This window comes from Microcaecilia unicolor, chromosome 2, assembly GCF_901765095.1.
Source record: "Microcaecilia unicolor chromosome 2, aMicUni1.1, whole genome shotgun sequence".
NCBI lineage: Eukaryota > Metazoa > Chordata > Amphibia > Gymnophiona > Siphonopidae > Microcaecilia > Microcaecilia unicolor.
In genome coordinates this window covers 366157395-366176622 of record NC_044032.1, presented here as the reverse complement: position 1 = coordinate 366176622, position 19228 = coordinate 366157395, and the positions used below count along the sequence as shown (strand labels likewise).

The 19228-nt window shown below is 47.6% G+C and overlaps 1 protein-coding gene across 3 annotated transcripts in view; it reads left to right on the top strand.

Moving 5' to 3' along the window:
• The window catches only part of SLC20A2 (solute carrier family 20 member 2), a 192639-nt gene that overhangs the window by 92241 nt on the left and 81170 nt on the right, over window positions 1-19228 (top strand). For all 3 annotated transcript variants that reach the window (XM_030194536.1, XM_030194534.1, XM_030194535.1), the window contains exons 4-5: window positions 3050-3135; window positions 3320-3416. In XM_030194536.1, the coding sequence (XP_030050396.1) occupies window positions 3050-3135; window positions 3320-3416 (183 nt within the window). The remainder of the gene's footprint in view (window positions 1-3049; window positions 3136-3319; window positions 3417-19228) is intronic.

Below are 19228 nucleotides of genomic sequence, written 5' to 3'. Positions count from 1 at the left end.
GAGGCTGCCCAGTGGTTTCTACTTTCCAAAGGTTCCAGGCCAATGAGAATCTAGTGAATGTTATTACTGTCACTACTTCTGTCAAGATGTCTCTTGGTGACTGATTTACAGCAATTTGGCCAAGGGGTCTACATTCCAAATTTCTCCTCAGAAGATGCTGACAGATGTATCCAATCTAGACTTTTTTTTTTTTTTTTTTGGGGGGGGGGGGGGGGGCGAGGGGAAATCACGTAGATAGACTCTACCCCCACCCAAGGTCAGTGGACTAGTCAGGAGAGACAGTACCAGATCAGCTTCCTAGAGTTATGGTCCATATGGAATGTTCTAAAGGCTTTCAGAGATCTATTATTTGTTACATTTGTATCCCACATTTTCCCACCTTTTTGGAGGCTCAATGTGGTTTACATTTTACCGTTAACAGCGTTGGCCGATTCCGCTCTGAACAAATACATGGTATGAATGAATACAAACTGATATTGTGGTAGAATGAGGTACATATATGGTAGGTAATTGGGGGGAACTTGGAGAGGAAGAGTTGGGTAATGTCCGTTACAGTCTTTGGTTATATTGTGTCACAAGTGTTCAGGTATTTTATGTTGGGTCATTGGGGTATGCTCTTCTGAACAGGTCTGTCTTTAGTGCTTTCCGGAAAAGGTGCTCGAGCGTAGTTTTTACTGCTTTTGGCAGTGCGTTCCATAATTGTGCGCTTAAGTAGGAAAAGCTGGATGCATAGGTGGATTTGTATTTGAGTCCTTTGCTGCTTGGGTAGTGGAGGTTTAGGTATGATCGTGTAGATTTTGTGGTGTTTCTGGTTGGTAGATCGATGAGGTCTGTCATGCATCCCGGTGCCTCGCCGTAAATAATTTTATGAACAGTCGTGCAGATTTTGAAAGTGATCCGTTCTTTGATTGCTATCCAATGCAGTTTTTCTCAGAGTGGTTTGGTGCTGTCGAAACGCGTTTTTCCAAATATAAGCCTGGCTGCTGTGTTTTGGGCGGTCTGAAGTTTCTTTATGATTTGATCCCACATAGATTCCATTACAGTAGTCTGCATGGCTTAGTGCCATTGACTGTACCAGGTTACGAAATATTTCCCTTGGGAAGAATGGTTTCAGGCGTTTGAGTTTCCACATTGAGAAAAACATTTTGGTGGATTTCGCTTGGATCTCTAGTGATAGGCTACGGTCGATTGTTACTCTGAGAATTTTCAGGCTGTCTGAGATAGGGAGGGTGTATCCTGGGGTGTTAATGTTTGTGGGTTTTTATGTATTGCATTGGGATGAGATGATGAGACTACTGAGGAGTGGCCTAGTGGTTAGGGTGGTGGACTTTGGTCCTGGGGAACTGAGGAACTGAGTTTGATTCCCGGCACAGGCAGCTTCTTGTGACTCTGGGCAAGTCACTTAACCCTCCATTGCCCGCCGCATTGAGCCTGCCATGAGTGGGAAAGCACGGGGTACAAATGTAACAAAAATAAAATAAAAATCTACTGAATCAAATTGTTCTCATTCAAACAGATGATCAGATTGCAGTGTATTACATCGTCGAGCAGGGAGGAATATGGATTCATACATCCTGTGTCAGGAAGTGACTGGAATGTGGCACTGGAATACCTCCCATGGGATGGTCCTCAGTCACCTATATGGCAGGGAAGAACAATTGTCTTGCAGACGGGCAAAGTTGAGTCCTGCAACCACACAAGTGGTCACTGAAGATGGGGTGCCCCACTCTCAGATCTCCCAGGCTATGCCCATCGGTAGACCTCTTCACCACTCACCTGAACAAAGTCCCTTAATGCTGTTCCAGTCTGGGACCACATGGTAGATTAACCTCCTATGTCTTTCTCCTCTGTTGGTGGAGGAGCCTTCTGTAGGCATAGCCTCCTGACGCTTCTCATAGCACACACTTTCCTGAATCTTGAGCAAGACAGGAACCATTATTCTCATCGCCATGTACTGGTTGATGCAAAGATGGCTCCATCTGTTTCTGGAGCTAGCTTTCCAGAACCCACGGATACTGGGATGCTTTCCAACCCTCATCACTCAGAATGAGGAGTCACTTTTGCTTCTCAAACCAGTCCCTAGCCCTAGGTAGCCCACCTTATTGTAACTTTCATGAACCTAGAATATAAACGGCACTGAACCCTGGAAAGGGGATGTGATTTGAATCTGAACTTAGTTTCACTGTTTTTGCAAAAATGATTAACTGTTTCACTGTAAGCCACATAGAACCAAACCTTGTTTGGATAATGTGGGATATAAGTAATAAATGAAATTAAATAGCCTCCATAAAGGAGATTTCTTGGGTTGCAACCTTGTCATCATTCTACACATTTACATCTTACTATTGTCTTGAGCAAGACACCTGATGTGGCCATTTTGGTCAGCCCTTTATATGGGGTTTGGAATTCAACTCCACTCCCCCTTTGCCCTTTTGTTTCTGTACCAGGCAGTGCCAGCACACACAAAAAAATTGTTTCCAGTTCTTAAGCCTTGTATTTCAGACAGCTAAGCACTTCCATCAGTGTGGTGATTTCATCCCTCTTGTCTTCGGAGACAGCGGCATTATTCACCTGTAGCAGATATTCAAGGACAGCAGGATCAATATCCACATTACCTTGCTCGCTTCCCCTTGAAATTGTATTCTGTCAGCTATAGTATTAGACGGGCTTGGTCCCACATAATGGCAGTGGGCATGAGGACACATGCGTACATTATGTGCCACCCTCAAAGGCATCAAAGTTCCTGTGATGGTTTCCACGCAGAGCTCTTGGCAGATGATCTCACCCATCAGTGTGGATATTCATCCTGCTTTCCTTGGGAAAACATTTGCTACAGGTGAATACGCTTTGAAAATTTTTATATTCAGTCAAAGGCTTGATTTTTCAGGTTATTTAGGTGTGCTGAGTCTGGTCTGAGCCATGAGAATTTATATGAAGTATTTGGAGGGAAGTATGCATTCCATATCTGTAATTGTCTTTATGCAAATGACCTGTTTCTTTTGAAGTAAATTGTAATGTGCTGCTTTTTTTTTTTTTTTTCCTCCTTTAGTTGCCTCTTGGTTCATTTCTCCACTGTTATCTGGTTTGATGTCTGGTGCGTTGTTTGTTTTGATTCGATCCTTCATCTTGAATAAGGTAACTGGTCACCAGAACTGGTGTTAAATTGTTCTGTGTGGGGGGCATGTTTCACATCACCTCATTACTGTTTTCACTTAATATTGTTTAATGCAGCATTTAACTTTGTTCATACTAGTATACAAAGCAAGACAATGTTTCTACAAATATAACATTTATACTTTTTTAAAAATTTGTTTTGCAGGCAGACCCTGTGCCCAATGGCCTCCGTGCACTGCCATTGTTCTATGCTGCTACTATAGGAATCAATGTTTTTTCAATCTTATATACAGGGGCACCATGTAAGTACCTGGAAATGTCATGCACTTCTATAATACAGTAAGGTTAACATTTTATTTTTAGCAGCAGCACATTTAACAGAGCCACAGATTGGTCATGGGTCACATAACGGTTTCATACCAGCACAGAAGATATTTTAAAAACATTTCTAGAATGGGAGGTATAGTGGGAGGCAGAAGTTAACAGTTAGTATTAGGAGAAGAAGCTAATTTGAGATAAGTGCTTGAGGTACATGAACTTCTTCAAAGACCTGAACTGTGAACTCTGCCTTATAGCAAATACTTAAAAATCCGGTCTTCAATATAGCAGGCAGATTAGAGAGGCAATATCCTGAGTGAAGGCCGAGATAATCTGTATGACATTGTGTTTACTCCTGTGAAAATTAATAAATTTGAAAATAAAAAAAAATGAAAACATTTCTAGAATATACATAGGTATACATATCATTTTCCCATTCACTATCAGATATCTACTTGTGTGTTTCTATTCCCCTTGTCTGGGACACTCTTCAGATCAGTGTTCCCTTGGTTTGACTTATGGTCTGTACTTTCAAGCAGTCAGTTTTTGAGGGCAGTTGAATGCACAACCTTCATACGTGAGGTTAACATCTGGAGCATGGGCTGGAGCCGTTTCTTGATCTCTGAAGTTTCTAAAATATACTCTGTAGCACTTCTGCATCAGTGTGCATGTGGGCCCTTTCCAATTTCATATTTTTCATGTTGAACCCAACAGTTCTTTTTCTGAGTCCTTTTACCTCTTGAGGTACTTTTTAATAAAAAGCTTTTGGAGCTCTCCCACTTCAAGTGCCTTTTCCCTAAGAATCCGTAGGTTTTTAAGCTTTTTTTTTTTTTTTTTCCATTCCTTTGCACAGGGCTACTACATCGAGTGCACTGGGTGGCCTTTTATTTTTTTAATTCAATTGATTTGCAGTGGCTATTTTTGTTTAATGCCCCAGAAAGATCGGCAACTTTTTTTTAATAGGTTGTTGAAATCACTTAGAGCTGAAATTGGGTCAGGTAAGTTCAATCCAGCCACATTGACATTGAAAGGCCTAGAAAGAGCACTAAATGGTAATGGTACATTGACGAAGCACTGATTTTTAATCAGTTGAGTACTTATAGGAGGCTCACCTCCCTTTAGGGAAAAGAGGTAATGTCTGAGTCGAGGGTAATTAACACCTCTCTGGTCCTGAGTTCAGTGTATTTCTGGTTATAAGGCAGAAGTGGGCACCTTCAGTCCTTGAGTCACAACCCAGTCGGGGTTTTCAAAATTCCCACAATGAATATGCATGAGATTGCTTTCATTGCATGCAAGTAGATCTCATGCCTATTCATTTTGGAAATCCTGAAAACATGACTGAGTTGTGGCCCTCAGACCATGGTTGCCCACCCTTGCTATGAGAACTGAGAACAATTCCATTGCAGATAATTTGTTGACGTAATGGTAAATGCAAGTAAGAAAGCAAAAGCAAAGTTTCTTGGTAGTTCTCTTGGTCTTCTCACAATTTCATCCTATATAAACCAAGACCAAAATGTCTGACTCATACTTCACAGAACCTTATCTATTTAATCCCTGATCTCAGAAGAATAGCCATATAAACATTTTGTGGTAAATCAAGACAGAGTCCAGATCCATATTGTCTCCTCTTTACGATGGGGCTGCAATATATTTTACACAGGCTCAAGCCAACCTGATCCTCAGTCATAAGCTATGTGTGCCAAATCGGAGACCACAGAGGAATAGAGGTGCAGATTCTCGGGAAAGATGTCCAGGGAAGTATGTGCGTGTGTGCTACTGAAGGGGGGGGGGGGGGGGGGGGCTCAGATGTCCCATAATGCCTGTACGTAAAGTAGTGATGAAGTACCAAAGCAGCAATGCAAAATGTCAGGCACAATACAAAGCAAGGCAAAATATTAATGTCTCTACAGAGACAGATATTCCATGCATTTTGCCATTTTCTTTTGCAGGTTTCACTTAATCAGTGCTGGGTACAATCCAGTCCTGAGTTCTGGAAACAGTTTCTGTGATTTTGGTTGGAGTGGAGCTTATCCGTGCTGGCAGGGCCAGTATGACGGGTCTGACATGGCAGTGTCTTAAGTCTAGGTAGATGAAATGCAGGTAAGGAATGCAGTGTCTTGTTTCCACTGCTGGATTTTCAGAAATATAGCAACAGGTGGAGATTGAACTGTTCCTTATGGGACGGAATGCTCCCTGGCCATCCAGTTTTCTGTATCTCCAGCAGACGGATGGATGGATTTCCACAGGCTCCTGGCTGCTGCTTGCAGCTTCTGTTTTTTTTTTCCCTCCTAGTTTAGTAGAGCTTAGGGGTACTCTGGCTGTTTGGTGCTGGCTTTATGGGGTACACCTGATGGCGCCAGGTCCTTCCTCCACACTTGACTCCTCTACCCTTTTCTCACTGTTTCTCCTTCCTCATTTTTTTTTGGGGGGGGGGGGGAGTGGGTTACCATTCCTTCGGGGTTCTGGTGGGCTTTTCAGTGAGATGACCAAGGGTTAAAAGAGGCATTCAGGGAAGACAAAACCATAGCGGAGAGATTAAATTAATTCTTTGCTTCAGTCTTCACTGAGGAAGATTTGGGAGAGATACCGGTGCCAGAAAAGATAGTTAAAGCTGATGAGTCAGAGAATGAAATCCCTATAAACCTGGAAGAAGTAATGGCGCAATTTGACAAATTTGAAGAGTTGCAAATCATCTGGACCAGATGGTATTCATATCAGAGTACTGATAACTGAAAACTTGCAGAACTATTGTTAGTAATATGTAATTTATCTTTAAAATCAAGCGTGGGTACCGGACGATTGGAGGGTGGCCGATTGTTACGTCAACTTTTTAAAAAGGTTCTAGAGACTTCCGGTGGAGGCATGGAGCGGTGAAGACGTGAGACAGAACTGCTCCGGGGCACATACTTAAATCGGCGCTCGTAGAATCGAACACCCACCCAAAAATCGAAGCAAACACCAGCAAAGACATTTAGCACATAAATTGGCTGTTGGTGGCGGCTGAGGCGACGCGGATGGCTGCGAAAGCGGCTCGAAAAGATCCCAAAGAAAAAGCCCGCGCCGCGGAGAACAAAATGGCGGACAGGGCCGCGCCAGCATCGCCGTCGCCAGGCACATCGTGGGCTGCAGAAATCACGGAAGAGGTGAGGGCAGCGGTGGAACAAGCGGTGGGCAATAAACTGCAACTAATATTGGACAAACTAGAAGGGCTGACTGAGAGGCACACGCAACTGTTTACTGAACTTCAGGAAGTGCAGCGTAGAATCGGGATAGCGGAGGAGGATATCCAAAAGGTCTCAGAGGAGCAACCGAGAATGCAGGCGCGCCTTGCAGAGATGGAGGCAAAGCTCGACGATCTTGAAAATCGTTTGAGACGGAACAATCTGCGCCTTGTGGGGCTGCCTGAAACCCTGCCTGAGCGGAATCTCTGTGTATTTTTGGAAAAATGGCTGCCGGAGGCGCTTAGCAACGAGGAATTGGCAACAGCATTAAGGGTGGAAAGAGCGCACAGACTTGGCCAGAGGAGAGAGGATACAGGAAGGCCCCGAGTGGTGATCTTTAGGATCTTGAATTATGCCCATAAAATGCTCATCTTACAAGAACTGCGTGCAGGCAAGCAACTGGAATACAAAAGCAAAAAAATCCTCTGTTTTCAAGATTATTCCACTGCAGTGTCCACAGCGAGAAAGGGCTTTGCACCGCTGTGCACCAAACTTTTTGGGCTTAAGTACAGATTCAGCCTTCTATACCCAGCTAAGCTCAAACTGCTGGAAAATGGCCAAGCAGTCTACTTTGAGAAAGTAGAGGAAGCAACTAAATATGTAGACCGGATGCTAGCCAAAGAGTGCGAGGGCTGAGAACAAGAGGGAGCTCTATTAAGGAAAGAAGAGACTACACTGAGCATTGGTCACAAGTTAATGGCCTCAGTGGAGATGGACTGGTCCATACAGGTACAAATTATTGACATGTTTGGACTATATGAGTATTGTTATGCAAGTAGCAAGTTATAAGGGAGTCTGGCTGGCTCATATCAGGAGATGAGCCGTTGCCCACTTTTGTTGTTTGAGTTTTGAGAGTTTACGGTTGGCTCAGTTGCTAGAAGCATCAAGGACACTTGGCATAGCAGATAACTAATGACAGAGGCAAGACAGAGGAGTAGTGGCCATAAAGGCTGCAGACAGTGATTGAATCTCCACTGAGGATTTATTATACGCCAAGTACAAGCAAAGCGGAAAAATGTGGTTGTTTGGGCTAACAGACATGGATTTTTGAGGACTACAGCTGGCCAAATGAATACTGGTACAGTGAGGGGCTGGCACAGCTATTAGCCTGAGGAGAACTGAGGGTACTTAAGATGGACATGAACAGAAGAGACATTTTCGTTTATCTGGTTTTAATACAAGAGGCTTGGTGAGAAATAAGTTCTGGTGACGGGTTGGGTGGGTGGGGATAGCCACAGATACATGAGGCGCCCTAGCCTTGGAAAACAGGAAGTTATGCCAATAGGCAAGGGACGACAGATGGTGGGTATAGAGGGAGAAGGGGATACGGGGGGGAGGGAGGGTGGATGGGAGGGAGGGGGAAGGGAAGAGGAAATCCTTGTATGCATGGAATTGGAAGGAGAGAGGTATGAAGGAAAACTTAGGGGTGACCCAAAGAAAAATGAGGGAGGGGAGGGCGGAGGCTGGGACGCTCTCTCTGTGTATAAGAAAGAAGAGTGTAAATAAAGCCTTGCAAGTAAGACACAAAACAGAGAGAGGTGTGACATGACAACTTTGCAATGTATAACATGGAACGTGGGGGGCATTCACTCGCCGATTAAGAGGCAAAAAATCCTGAAAATGTTGAATGATAAAAAAGCGTCCATAGCGTTCTTACAGGAAACACATCTTACGAGGGATGAACATAGGAAGCTGAAAACCTGGTGGGTGGGGGAGCTATATGATGCACCAGCAGTTGGGAAAAAGGGAGGAGTGGTGATATTGATAAGGAAAAACTTGAATGTAGAGGTCAAGAAGGTGGTGGCTGATAGAGGGGGGAGATATGTTATAGCCTCAGTAGTTGTGGAGAGACAGCCACTCCTGCTATGCAATATATATGCTCCCAATACCTATGATAGGAAGTTTCACTCAAATCACGCGTAAAATCCATAGTTTGGGTGATATTCCCTTATTGGTAGGAGGAGACCTGAATGATGTGTTAGACCCGACTTGGGATAGGTCTCAACCAACTGGGAGGGATCTCGCCAGAAAGGAGAGAGGTAACTCTAGAATTTGTGAAATGTTAGAATTGGTGGATGTATGGAGAATATTACATCCGGTAGACAAAGATTTTACGCATCTTTCCAGAGCACACCAAACGTTATCTAGAATAGACTATATATGGATCTCTAGAGAGCTACTAACAAAAGTGGAGGAGGCACAGATAGGCCCCATAACGATTTCCGACCATGCATGGGTGAGAGTCCAGATTAAAGTAGGAGAGGGAGGATTTCAGCTAGGATCCTGGCGTTTTCCAACTTATCTTTACCGCGACCCCCAGTTTTTGCCCTTCCTGGTGGAGAAATGGAGAGATTATAGCAGCAACAATGAACAACATAGGATAGATCCTATACTCTATTGGGAAGCAGCGAAGGCGGTACTTCGGGGAAATATAATATCCTATCTAGCTTTCAAAAAACGGGCCAGAAATAGGGAGGTGATGAGGCTGGAAAGACAGGTAGTAGCGCTGCGGAAGAAATATGGGGTACATCATGAACTAAGATTTAAAAGACAGTTATTGGAGACACAACAGGCCCTTAATGAACTTTTACATGAGCAAACGCAGAAAACGAACATATATTACAAGTACAAGCTGTATAGGTTTGCTAATAAAAGTGGCAGATTTCTAGCTCGAATCGCCCACAGGCGATTTAGTGCCAAAAAAATACTCGCAATGGAGGGTAACACGGGTAAATACGGATGAAAGTATAGTTAAAATTCTGGGGGACTTTTTTGGCAGCCTATATGCAAAACAAACACACCTAGTGAGACCTAGTGAGACTTATCTTCATAGTGTGGATCTACCACAGATTTTAGAAGAGGATGCAGAGGTATTAAATGCTCCTATTACAGAAGAGGAGGTAGTCCTAGTAATTAAAGGGAGCAAATTGGGGAAGGCACCGGGGCCGGATGGCCTGAGGAATGAATTCTACAAGCTCCTAAATAGTGAGATTAGCCCTGTACTGACCGAAGTGTTTAATGACAACATACAACAAGGACAACTGCCTAGGCACCTAAATAGAGCACAAATCAGTGTATTGCCAAAACCAGGTAAGCCAGCTGATAAACCAGACTCGTATAGACCGATTTCGTTACTGAACACTGAATTAAAACTCTTAGCAAAGATACTGGCAAATCGGCTAGCCAGATGTTTACCATCTTTAATTATAGATTCACAAGTGGGGTTTACGTGTGGGAGGGTTATAGCTAAGAATATGCGTAGAATATGGGTCGCCTTGGAAAAAATAAGAAATGATAGGAGCAAAGCCCTGCTTATTAGTTTTGACGCCGAAAAGGCGTTTGACCGAGTTGATTGGACTTATTTGTTTGCAGTATTGAAGGCCTATGGGATCACAGGTTTATTTGCGAGGGCAGTAAACTTTGTATACAGATCCGCAGGCTCAGATATTTGCCAATGGTCTACGGTCTGACTGGTTCCCGATAGAGAGGCACGAGACAAGGATGTCCACTGTCGCCTCTACTTTTCATATTGGCGTTGGACCCTCTCCTCAGAGAAATCCAACATAATACTGATATTCAGGGAGTTACGATATGCGACCATAGTTTTAAAACAGCAACCTTCGCAGATGATCTGCTGGTATTAATCACTGATCCCAAACGATCTCTGCCACATCTCATGGAAAGTTTAAAGGAGTACGGGGACTATTCAGGATTCAGATTGAACCTCCTGAAATCTGAAGCGCTAGCGAGTAATGCAGAACTCGAGGGAGAGTGGGGAGATAGATTCCCTATAAGGTGGGCAAGGGGTTCCTTTAGGTATCTGGGAATACAGCTCCCTATGGACACCAGACAAATTTATGACTTGAATGTTGCTAAGTTACTAAAGGATACTCAGGAGCAATTATCCCGTTGGTCTGGGCTACCTGTGTCACTTATGGGTCGGATACAACTATTTTGAATGATAATATTCCCGCGCTGGCTTTATGTACTGCAAGCGTTACCGTTGCGCCTGGGAAGACGAGAGTTGGTAGCATTGCGAAGACTAGTAGTGAAGTATTGCTGGGCTGGTAGAAAACCTAGGATGAAGTGGCAATATCTAATAGGGAATTGGAGGCAGGGAGGGTTAGGCATCCCAGACATGAGGACATATAATCAGGCATGTTTATTGAGGTATTTGAGGGATTGGGTCCTTGATACAAACACCTACACGGATGTGGATCTAGAGAGGGCATACTTTCATCCCTGGCACCTGAATTACTTAATCCATGTTAGGAGAAAAGGGCAACTACCGGAAAAAGTTAAAGATAGCATGTTGCTGGGACCGCTATGGCACATGTGGCGGGAACTGGTACAAAGGTGGGGTCAGGATCCAACGGCTAGCAGACTATTATCTCTTGTTGGGAATAAGGATTTTACACCGGGTAGTGATAATGCAGTGTTTCGCACACTTCAAGGTCAAGGGGTGGAGCTATTGGGTAGCTTTCTCAGGGACGATAATACTGTGATTTCCATAGTTGACTTTCAACGTAAGTGTTCAGGGGGGCCATTGGGGATATTGGCTTATCAGCTCGCCCACTACATACTTAGTATCCCAAAGGAAGGATTAACTCATAGATTTGAGACTAAGTTGAGGGAGTTTTTGGAAGGGGATGTGTTGGGACAGGTCTCTGTATCTTGGTTTTTTAGAGAGCTGGAGAAAGGGCTACCACGGAGGCGGGTAACTGAGGTGGCGATGAAGTGGGAAACTGAAATTCATAGGAATATCTCTGAACACCATTTACAACAAACATTGAGGGGCATGCAGAAGGTGATACATAGTGCAGAGTTGCAAGAGTGCCAATATAGAATAATACATAGGGCATACCTCTCTCCCAGAAGGGCATTTCATGCACGGGTGACAGAAACGGATGGGTGCCTAAAATGTGGACAGGGCGGTGCAAATCTAACACACTGTATATGGTAATGTAAGACCATAAAGGCATTCTGGGGGAGAATAGGCCAATTTGTAAGGGAGGTCACAGGCTCCCAAGTTCTAATTACGTTTGAAAGAATGCTGCTGAGTGTGCCTGAACAATGGGGGGTAGGGACCCAGGGAGAAAGTGTTCCTGAGCAAATCCTGTATAGTGGGGAAAAAATGTATTATGAATCACTGGATATTGGACACCCCCCCCCCCCCCCTTACTGGTACTGGCGAAATAAGATGCATCAATTGATGTTATGGGAAGCGAGAGGGGCGAGAGTGACACCAAAACGACAAATGCGGTTTTTGACAGTGTGGGGACAATACATAAATATGATTTCACCGAAAGCAAGAAGTCAAGTGCTTAATGGGTTGCCATGGGGAAATGGAGAAGATAAGTTGAGATAAGGTTGAGCCATGCAACAAGGGGGGGCTGGGGGGGGGAGAAGGGGAGAAACATAAGATTTGGGTAATAAGATTGAGACTAAGGTATGATTGAGGATAAAACCATCGAACCATTAAAATGTTATGTTAAGGGAATGGGGGGGGGGGGGGAAAGGGGGCTAGGGAGGGGGGGGGGGAAAGAGGATTGTTGATAATTCAGTTCATGCTATTCCAATGTTGATCGCATTATTATAGGAAATGATGTACAATTGGATTAAGTGTTGTATTATTTTGGAGTATGCTCAATAAAAATGTTTAAAAAGGTTCTAGAGGTGATCCGGGAAATTATAGACGGCTGAGCCTGATATTGGTGCCGGTCAAAATAGACTATTATAAAAAACAAAAATAGAGCATATTCAAAAGCATGGATTAGTGAGACAAACCCAACATGGATTTAGTGAAGAGAAATCTTTCCTCACCAATCTGTTACATTTCTTTGAAGGTGTAAACAAACATGGATAAAGGTGAGCTGGTTGATACTGTGTATCTGAATTTGACAAAGTACCTTAGAGTCCAGAGGAAATTGGAGAGTCATGGGATAGGAGGTAGTGTATTATTGTCGATTAAAAACAGGTTAAATGGTCATGGTCAGTGTTTTCAATGGAGAAGGGTAGATAGTGGGGTTCCTCAGGGGTCTGTGCTGAGGCCATTGCTTTTTAATATATTTATAAATGATCTAGAGATGGGAGTAACTAGTGAGGTAAATAAATTTGCTGACGACACAAAGTTATTCAAAGTAGTTAAATCGCAAGAGGATTGTGAAATTACAAGAGGACCTTACGAGCTGGGAGATAGGGCATCTGAATGTCAGATTACGTTTAATGTCAGTGAGTGCAAAGTGATTCATTTTGGAAAGAGGAACCCGAACTATAACTACATAATGCAAGGTTCCACATTAGAAGTTGCCGACTAAGAATGGGATCTAGGTGTCATCGTTGATATGTTGAAACCCTCTACTTAGTGTGCGGCGGCTAAGAAAGCAAATAGTAACTAGTGAGGTAATTAAATTTGCTGATGAGACAAAGTTATTCAAAGTTGTTAAATCGTAATAGGATTGTGAAATTATAATTCTCCGAGGACAAGCAGGCTGCTTGTTCTCACTGATGGGTGACGTCCTCGGCAGCCCCTCCAATCGGAATCTTCCTAGCAAAGTCCTTTGCTAGCTCTCGCGCGCCCACGCGCACCGCGCATGCGCGGCCGTCTTCCCGCCCGAAACCGGCTCGAGCCGGCCAGTCTTCTTTCGTCCGCACTCGGTACGGCTGTGTTTTTTGTCGTGTCGAGCCCCGGAGAGTCGACCTCGCGCGTCCGTTTTATATTGACGTGTTTCTTTGAAAAAGTTCTGTAAATTTGTTGGGAAGTGCTCCGAAAACCCCCTTGGGTTTCGTTTTCCCCTTCCCGTATTTCCAGTTTTGCCCCGGTAAGTTTTCTTTCGTTGTCGGGGTAGGCCTCTTTTCGGCCTCGGTCGAGATTTTTTCTCCCTTAAAGTTTTGGTGCTCCTAATTCGTCATTTCGGATTTTGACTTCGCCGGCGTGATTTTTCCGCCCATGACATCGAAGCCTTCCAGCGGCTTCAAGAAGTGCACCCAGTGTGCCCGGGTAATCTCGCTCACTGATAGGCACTCTTCGTGTCTTCAGTGTCTGGGGGCCGAGCACCGTCCCCAGAACTGTAGTCTGTGTTCCTTGTTACAAAGGCGGACTCAAGTGGCGAGATTAGCCCAGTGGAACGTTTTGTTCTCGGGCTCTTCGTCGGCATCGGCACCGGGGTCATCGTGTGCATCGACGTCATCAGCGTCCAGACCTTCATCCTTGGCTGCCAGTGCATCGAGTACATCGAGGCATCGGCCCTCTGCATCGGCGCCGAGACATCGGATAGCTGCATCGACGTCGGTGGTACCGGGACCTCGTCTCCTGATGTCGTCGGACGGTGGTGCATCGAGTGGAGTGCAGGTGAGGGCTGTCCATTCCCCTGCTGGTGGCGGTGAGCCCTCGGGTGGGTCTCCTCCTACCCTGAGGGCTCCTGCGGTACAGCCCCCCCGAGATCGACCCTCTTCGGTCTCGGCCCCGAGGAAGCGACAGATGGATTCTACGTCCTCCTTGTCGGTGCCGGGGAGCTCCGGTGACATGCTTCGGAAGAAGTCGAAGAAGCATCGACACCGGTCCCCTCCCCGCGTCGGCACCGAGAGCTCTGGGTTGCCGAGGGAGTCGGCACCCAGCAGGCATCGGCACCGAGAGGACCGCTCACCCTCTGTTCAGGAGGTGTCGATGCGCTCCACTCTGGACAGCCCGGAACAGGTTCTGACGTCGACGCCTGCATCGACCTCCATGCCTTTCTCTGCAGCCGCTCTGAACGAGAGCCTCCGGGCCGTTCTCCCAGAGATTCTGGGAGAGCTGTTGCGCCCTACCCCTCCGGTACCGGCGGTGCTTGCGCCTTCAGTACCGTCGAGCGTGGCGCCGGCTGCCCCATCGCCCGGGGTGAGGTCCCCGACGTCGGTACCGCGTGCGGTGCCGACTGCGGCCACCTCCCAGGAGGGCTCCCCGACTACGTCGGCGGAGGGAGCTTCGCCGATGCGGGCGAGGGAGTCTACCTCTCGACGCCCCCATCGTGGACGTGGCTCCACGGAGTCGAGCCGGGCGCGGTTGCAGACGCAGGTCCGTGAACTTGTGTCTGACACCGAGGGTGAGGCCTCGTGGGGAGAAGAAGAAGATCCCAGATATTTCTCTGACGAGGAGTCTGAGGGTCTTCCTTCTGATCCCACTCCCTCTCCTGAAAGACAGCTTTCTCCTCCCGAGAGTCTGTCTTTTGCTTCCTTTGTCCGGGAGATGTCTACGGCCATCCCCTTCCCGGTGGTTGTGGAGGACGAGCCCAGGGCTGAAATGTTTGAGCTCCTGGACTATCCTTCTCCACCTAAGGAAGCGTCCACTGTTCCCTTGCACCATGTCCTGAAAAAGACATTGCTTGCGAACTGGACCAAGCCACTAAGTAATCCCCACATCCCCAAGAAGATCGAGTCCCAGTACCGGATCCATGGGGACCCAGAGCTGATGCGCACCCAGTTGCCTCACGACTCTGGAGTTGTGGATCTTGCCCTAAAGAAGGCTAAGAGTTCTAGGGAGCATGCTTCGGCGCCCCCGGGCAAAGACTCTAGAACCTTAGACTCCTTTGGAAGGAAGGCCTACCATTCCTCTATGCTCGTGGCCAAGATTCAGTCTTACCAGCTCTACACGAGCATACACATGCGGAATAATGTGCGGCAGTTGGCGGGCTTGGTTGATGCTCTTCCCCCTGAGCAAGCCAAACCTTTTCAGGAGGTGGTCAGGCAGCTGAAGGCGTGCAGAAAATTCCTGGCCAGAGTGTATGACACTTTTGATGTTGCGTCCAGGGCCGCTGCTCAAGGTGTGGTGATGCGCAGGCTCTCATGGCTGCGTGCCGCCGACCTGGAGAATAGACTCCAGCAGCGGATTGCGGACTCGCCTTGCCGTGCGGACAATATTTTTGGAGAGAAAGTCGAACAGGTGGTAGAGTCTCTCCACCAGCGGGACACCGCATTCGACAAGTTCTCCCGCCGGCAGCCTTCAGCTTCTACCTCTACAGGTAGACGATTTTTCGGGGGGAAGGAAGACTGTTCCCTATACTTCTGGTAAGCGTAGGTACAATCCTCCTTCCCGACAGCCTGCGGCCCAGGCTAAGCCCCAGCGCGCTCGCTCTCGTCAGCAGCGTGTGCCTCAGCAAGGCCCCGCGGCTCCCCAGCAAAAGCAAGGGGCGAGCTTTTGACTGGCTCCAGCAGAGCATAGCCGACATCCAAGTGTCAGTGCCGGGCGACCTGCCAGTCGGACGGAGGTTGAAAGCTTTTCACCAAAGGTGGCCTCTCATAACCTCCGATCAGTGGGTTCTCCAAATAGTCCGGCAAGGATACACCCTCAATTTGGCCTCCAAACCTCCAAATTGTCCACCGGGAGCTCAGTCCTACAGCTTCCAGTACAAGCAGGTACTTGCAGAGGAACTCTCCGCCCTTCTCAGCGCCAATGCGGTCGAGCCCGTGCCATCCGGGCAAGAAGGGCTGGGATTCTATTCCAGGTACTTCCTTGTGGAAAAGAAAACAGGGGGGATGCGTCCCATCCTAGACCTAAGGGCCCTGAACAAATATCTCGTAAAAGAAAAGTTCAGGATGCTTTCCCTGGGCACCCTTCTCCCCATGATTCAGCAAAACGATTGGCTATGCTTTCTGGACTTGAAGGATGCCTACACTCACATCCCGATACTGCCAGCTCACAGACAGTATCTGCGATTTCAGTTGGGCACACGCCACTTCCAGTACTGTGTGCTACCCTTTGGGCTCGCCTCTGCGCCCAGGGTGTTCACAAAGTGCCTAGCTGTGGTAGCAGCGGCACTTCGCAGGCTGGGGTGCACGTATTCCCATATCTCGACGATTGGCTGGTGAAGAACACATCCGAGGCAGGAGCCCTGCAGTCCATGCAGATGACTATTCGCCTCCTGGAGCTACTGGGGTTTGTGATAAATTACCCAAAGTCCCATCTTCTACCAGTGCAGAAACTCGAATTCATAGGAGCTCTGCTGGATTCTCGGACGGCTCGTGCCTATCTCCCAGAGACGAGAGCCAACAACTTGTTGTCTCTCGTCTCGCGGGTGCGAGCGTCCCAGCAGATCACAGCTCGGCAGATGTTGAGATTGCTGGGCCACATGGCCTCCACAGTTCATGTGACTCCCATGGCCCGTCTTCACATGAGATCTGCTCAATGGACCCTAGCCTCCCAGTGGTATCAGGCCGCGGGGGGTCTAGAAGACGTGATCCACCTGTCCACGAGTTTTCTCAAATCCCTGCATTGGTGGACGATTTGGTCCAATTTGACTCTGGGACGTCCTTTCCAAATTCCTCAGCCACAAAAGTGCTGACAACGGATGCGTCTCTCCTGGGATGGGGAGCTCATGTCGATGGGCTTCACACCCAAGGAAGCTGGTCCCTCCAGGAACGCGATCTACAGATCAATCTCCTGGAGTTGCGAGCGATCTGGAACGCTCTGAAGGCTTTCAGAGATCGGCTGTCCCATCAAATTATCCAAATTCAGACAGACAACCAGGTTGCCATGTACTATGTCAACAAGCAGGGGGGCACCGGATCTCGCCCCCTGTGTCAGGAAGCCGTCAGCATGTGGCTCTGGGCTCGCCGTCAAGGCATGGTGCTCCAAGCCACATATCTGGCAGGCGTAAACAACTGTCTGGCCGACAGACTGAGCAGAATTATGCAACCTCACGAGTGGTCGCTCAACTCCAGAGTGGTGCGCCAGATCTTCCAAGCATGGGGCACCCCCTTGGTGGATCTCTTCGCATCTCGAGTGAACCACAAAGTCCCTCAGTTCTGTTCCAGGCTTCAGGCCCCCGGCAGACTGGCATCGGATGCCTTCCTCCTAGATTGGGGGGAGGGCCTGCTGTATGCTTATCCTCCCATTCCTCTGGTGGGGAAGACTTTGTTGAAACTCAAGCAAGACCGAGGCACCATGATCCTGATTGCTCCTTTTTGGCCGCGTCAGATCTGGTTCCCTCTTCTTCTGGAGTTGTCCTCCGAAGAACCGTGGAGATTGGAGTGTTTTCCGACCCTCATCACACAGGACGAAGGGGCTCTTCTGCATCCCAGCCTCCGGTCCCTGGCTCTCACAGCCTGGATGTTGAGAGCGTAGACTTTGCCTCTTTGGGTCTGTCAGAGGGTGTCTCCCGCATCTTGCTTGCTTCCAGGAAAGATTCCACTAAGAGGAGTTACTTCTTCCAATGGAGGAGGTTTGCCGTCTGGTGTGACAGCAAGGCCCTAGATCCTCGATCTTGTCCTACACAGACCCTGCTTGAATACCTTCTGCACTTGTCTGAGTCCGGTCTCAAGACCAACTCTGTAAGGGTTCACCTTAGTGCGATTAGTGCATACCATTACCGTGTGGAAGGTAAGCCGATCTCAGGACAGCCTTTAGTTGTTCGCTTCATGAGAGGTTTGCTTTTGTCAAAGCCCCCTGTCAAGCCTCCTACAGTGTCATGAGATCTCAGTCGTTCTCACCCAGCTGATGAAACCTCCTTTTGAGCCACTGAATTCCTGCCATCTGAAGTACTTGACCTGGAAGGTCATTTTCTTGGTGGCAGTTACTTCAGCTCGTAGAGTCAGTGAGCTTCAGGCCCTGGTAGCCCAGGCCCCTTACACCAAATTTCATCATAACAGAGTAGTCCTCCGCACTCACCCTAAGTTTCTGCCGAAGGTTGTGTCGGAGTTCCATCTGAACCAGTCAATTGTCTTGCCAACATTCTTTCCCCGTCCTCATTCCTGCCCTGCTGAACGTCAGCTGCACACATTGGACTGCAAGAGAGCATTGGCCTTCTATCTGGAGCGGACACAGCCCAACAGACAGTCCGCCCAATTGTTTTTCTTTTGATCCCAACAAGAGGGGAGTGGCTGTAGGGAAACGCACCATATCCAATTGGCTAGCAGATTGCATTTCCTTCACTTACGCCCAGGCGGGGCTGGCTCTTGAGGGTCATGTCACGGCTCATAATGTTAGAGCCATGGCTGCGTCGGTAGCCCACTTGAAGTCAGCCTCTATTGAAGAAATTTGCAAAGCTGCGACGTGGTCATCTGTCCACAAATTCACATCTCATTACTGCCTGCAGCAGGATACCCGACGCGACAGTCGGTTCGGGCAGTCAGTTCTTCAGAACCTGTTTGGGCTTTAGGATCCAACTCCACCCCCCGAGGGCCCTGTTTGTTCTGTTCCAGGCTGCACTCTCAGTTAGTTGGTAAATTTTTTAGGTCAATCTCAGTTATGTCCTCGCCGTTGCGAGGCCCAATTGACCATGGTTGTTGTTTTGAGTGAGCCTGGGGGCTAGGGATACCCCATCAGTGAGAACAAGCAGCCTGCTTGTCCTCGGAGAAAGCGAATGCTACATACCTGTAGAAGGTATTCTCCGAGGACAGCAGGCTGATTGTTCTCACAAACCCGCCCGCCTCCCCTTTGGAGTTGTGTCTTCCCTTGAAGTGTATTGTCTTGCTACATACTGGACTGGCCGGCTCGAGCCGGTTTCGGGCGGGAAGACGGCCGCGCATGCGCGGTGCGCGTGGGCGCGCGAGAGCTAGCAAAGGACTTTGCTAGGAAGATTCCGATTGGAGGGGCTGCCGAG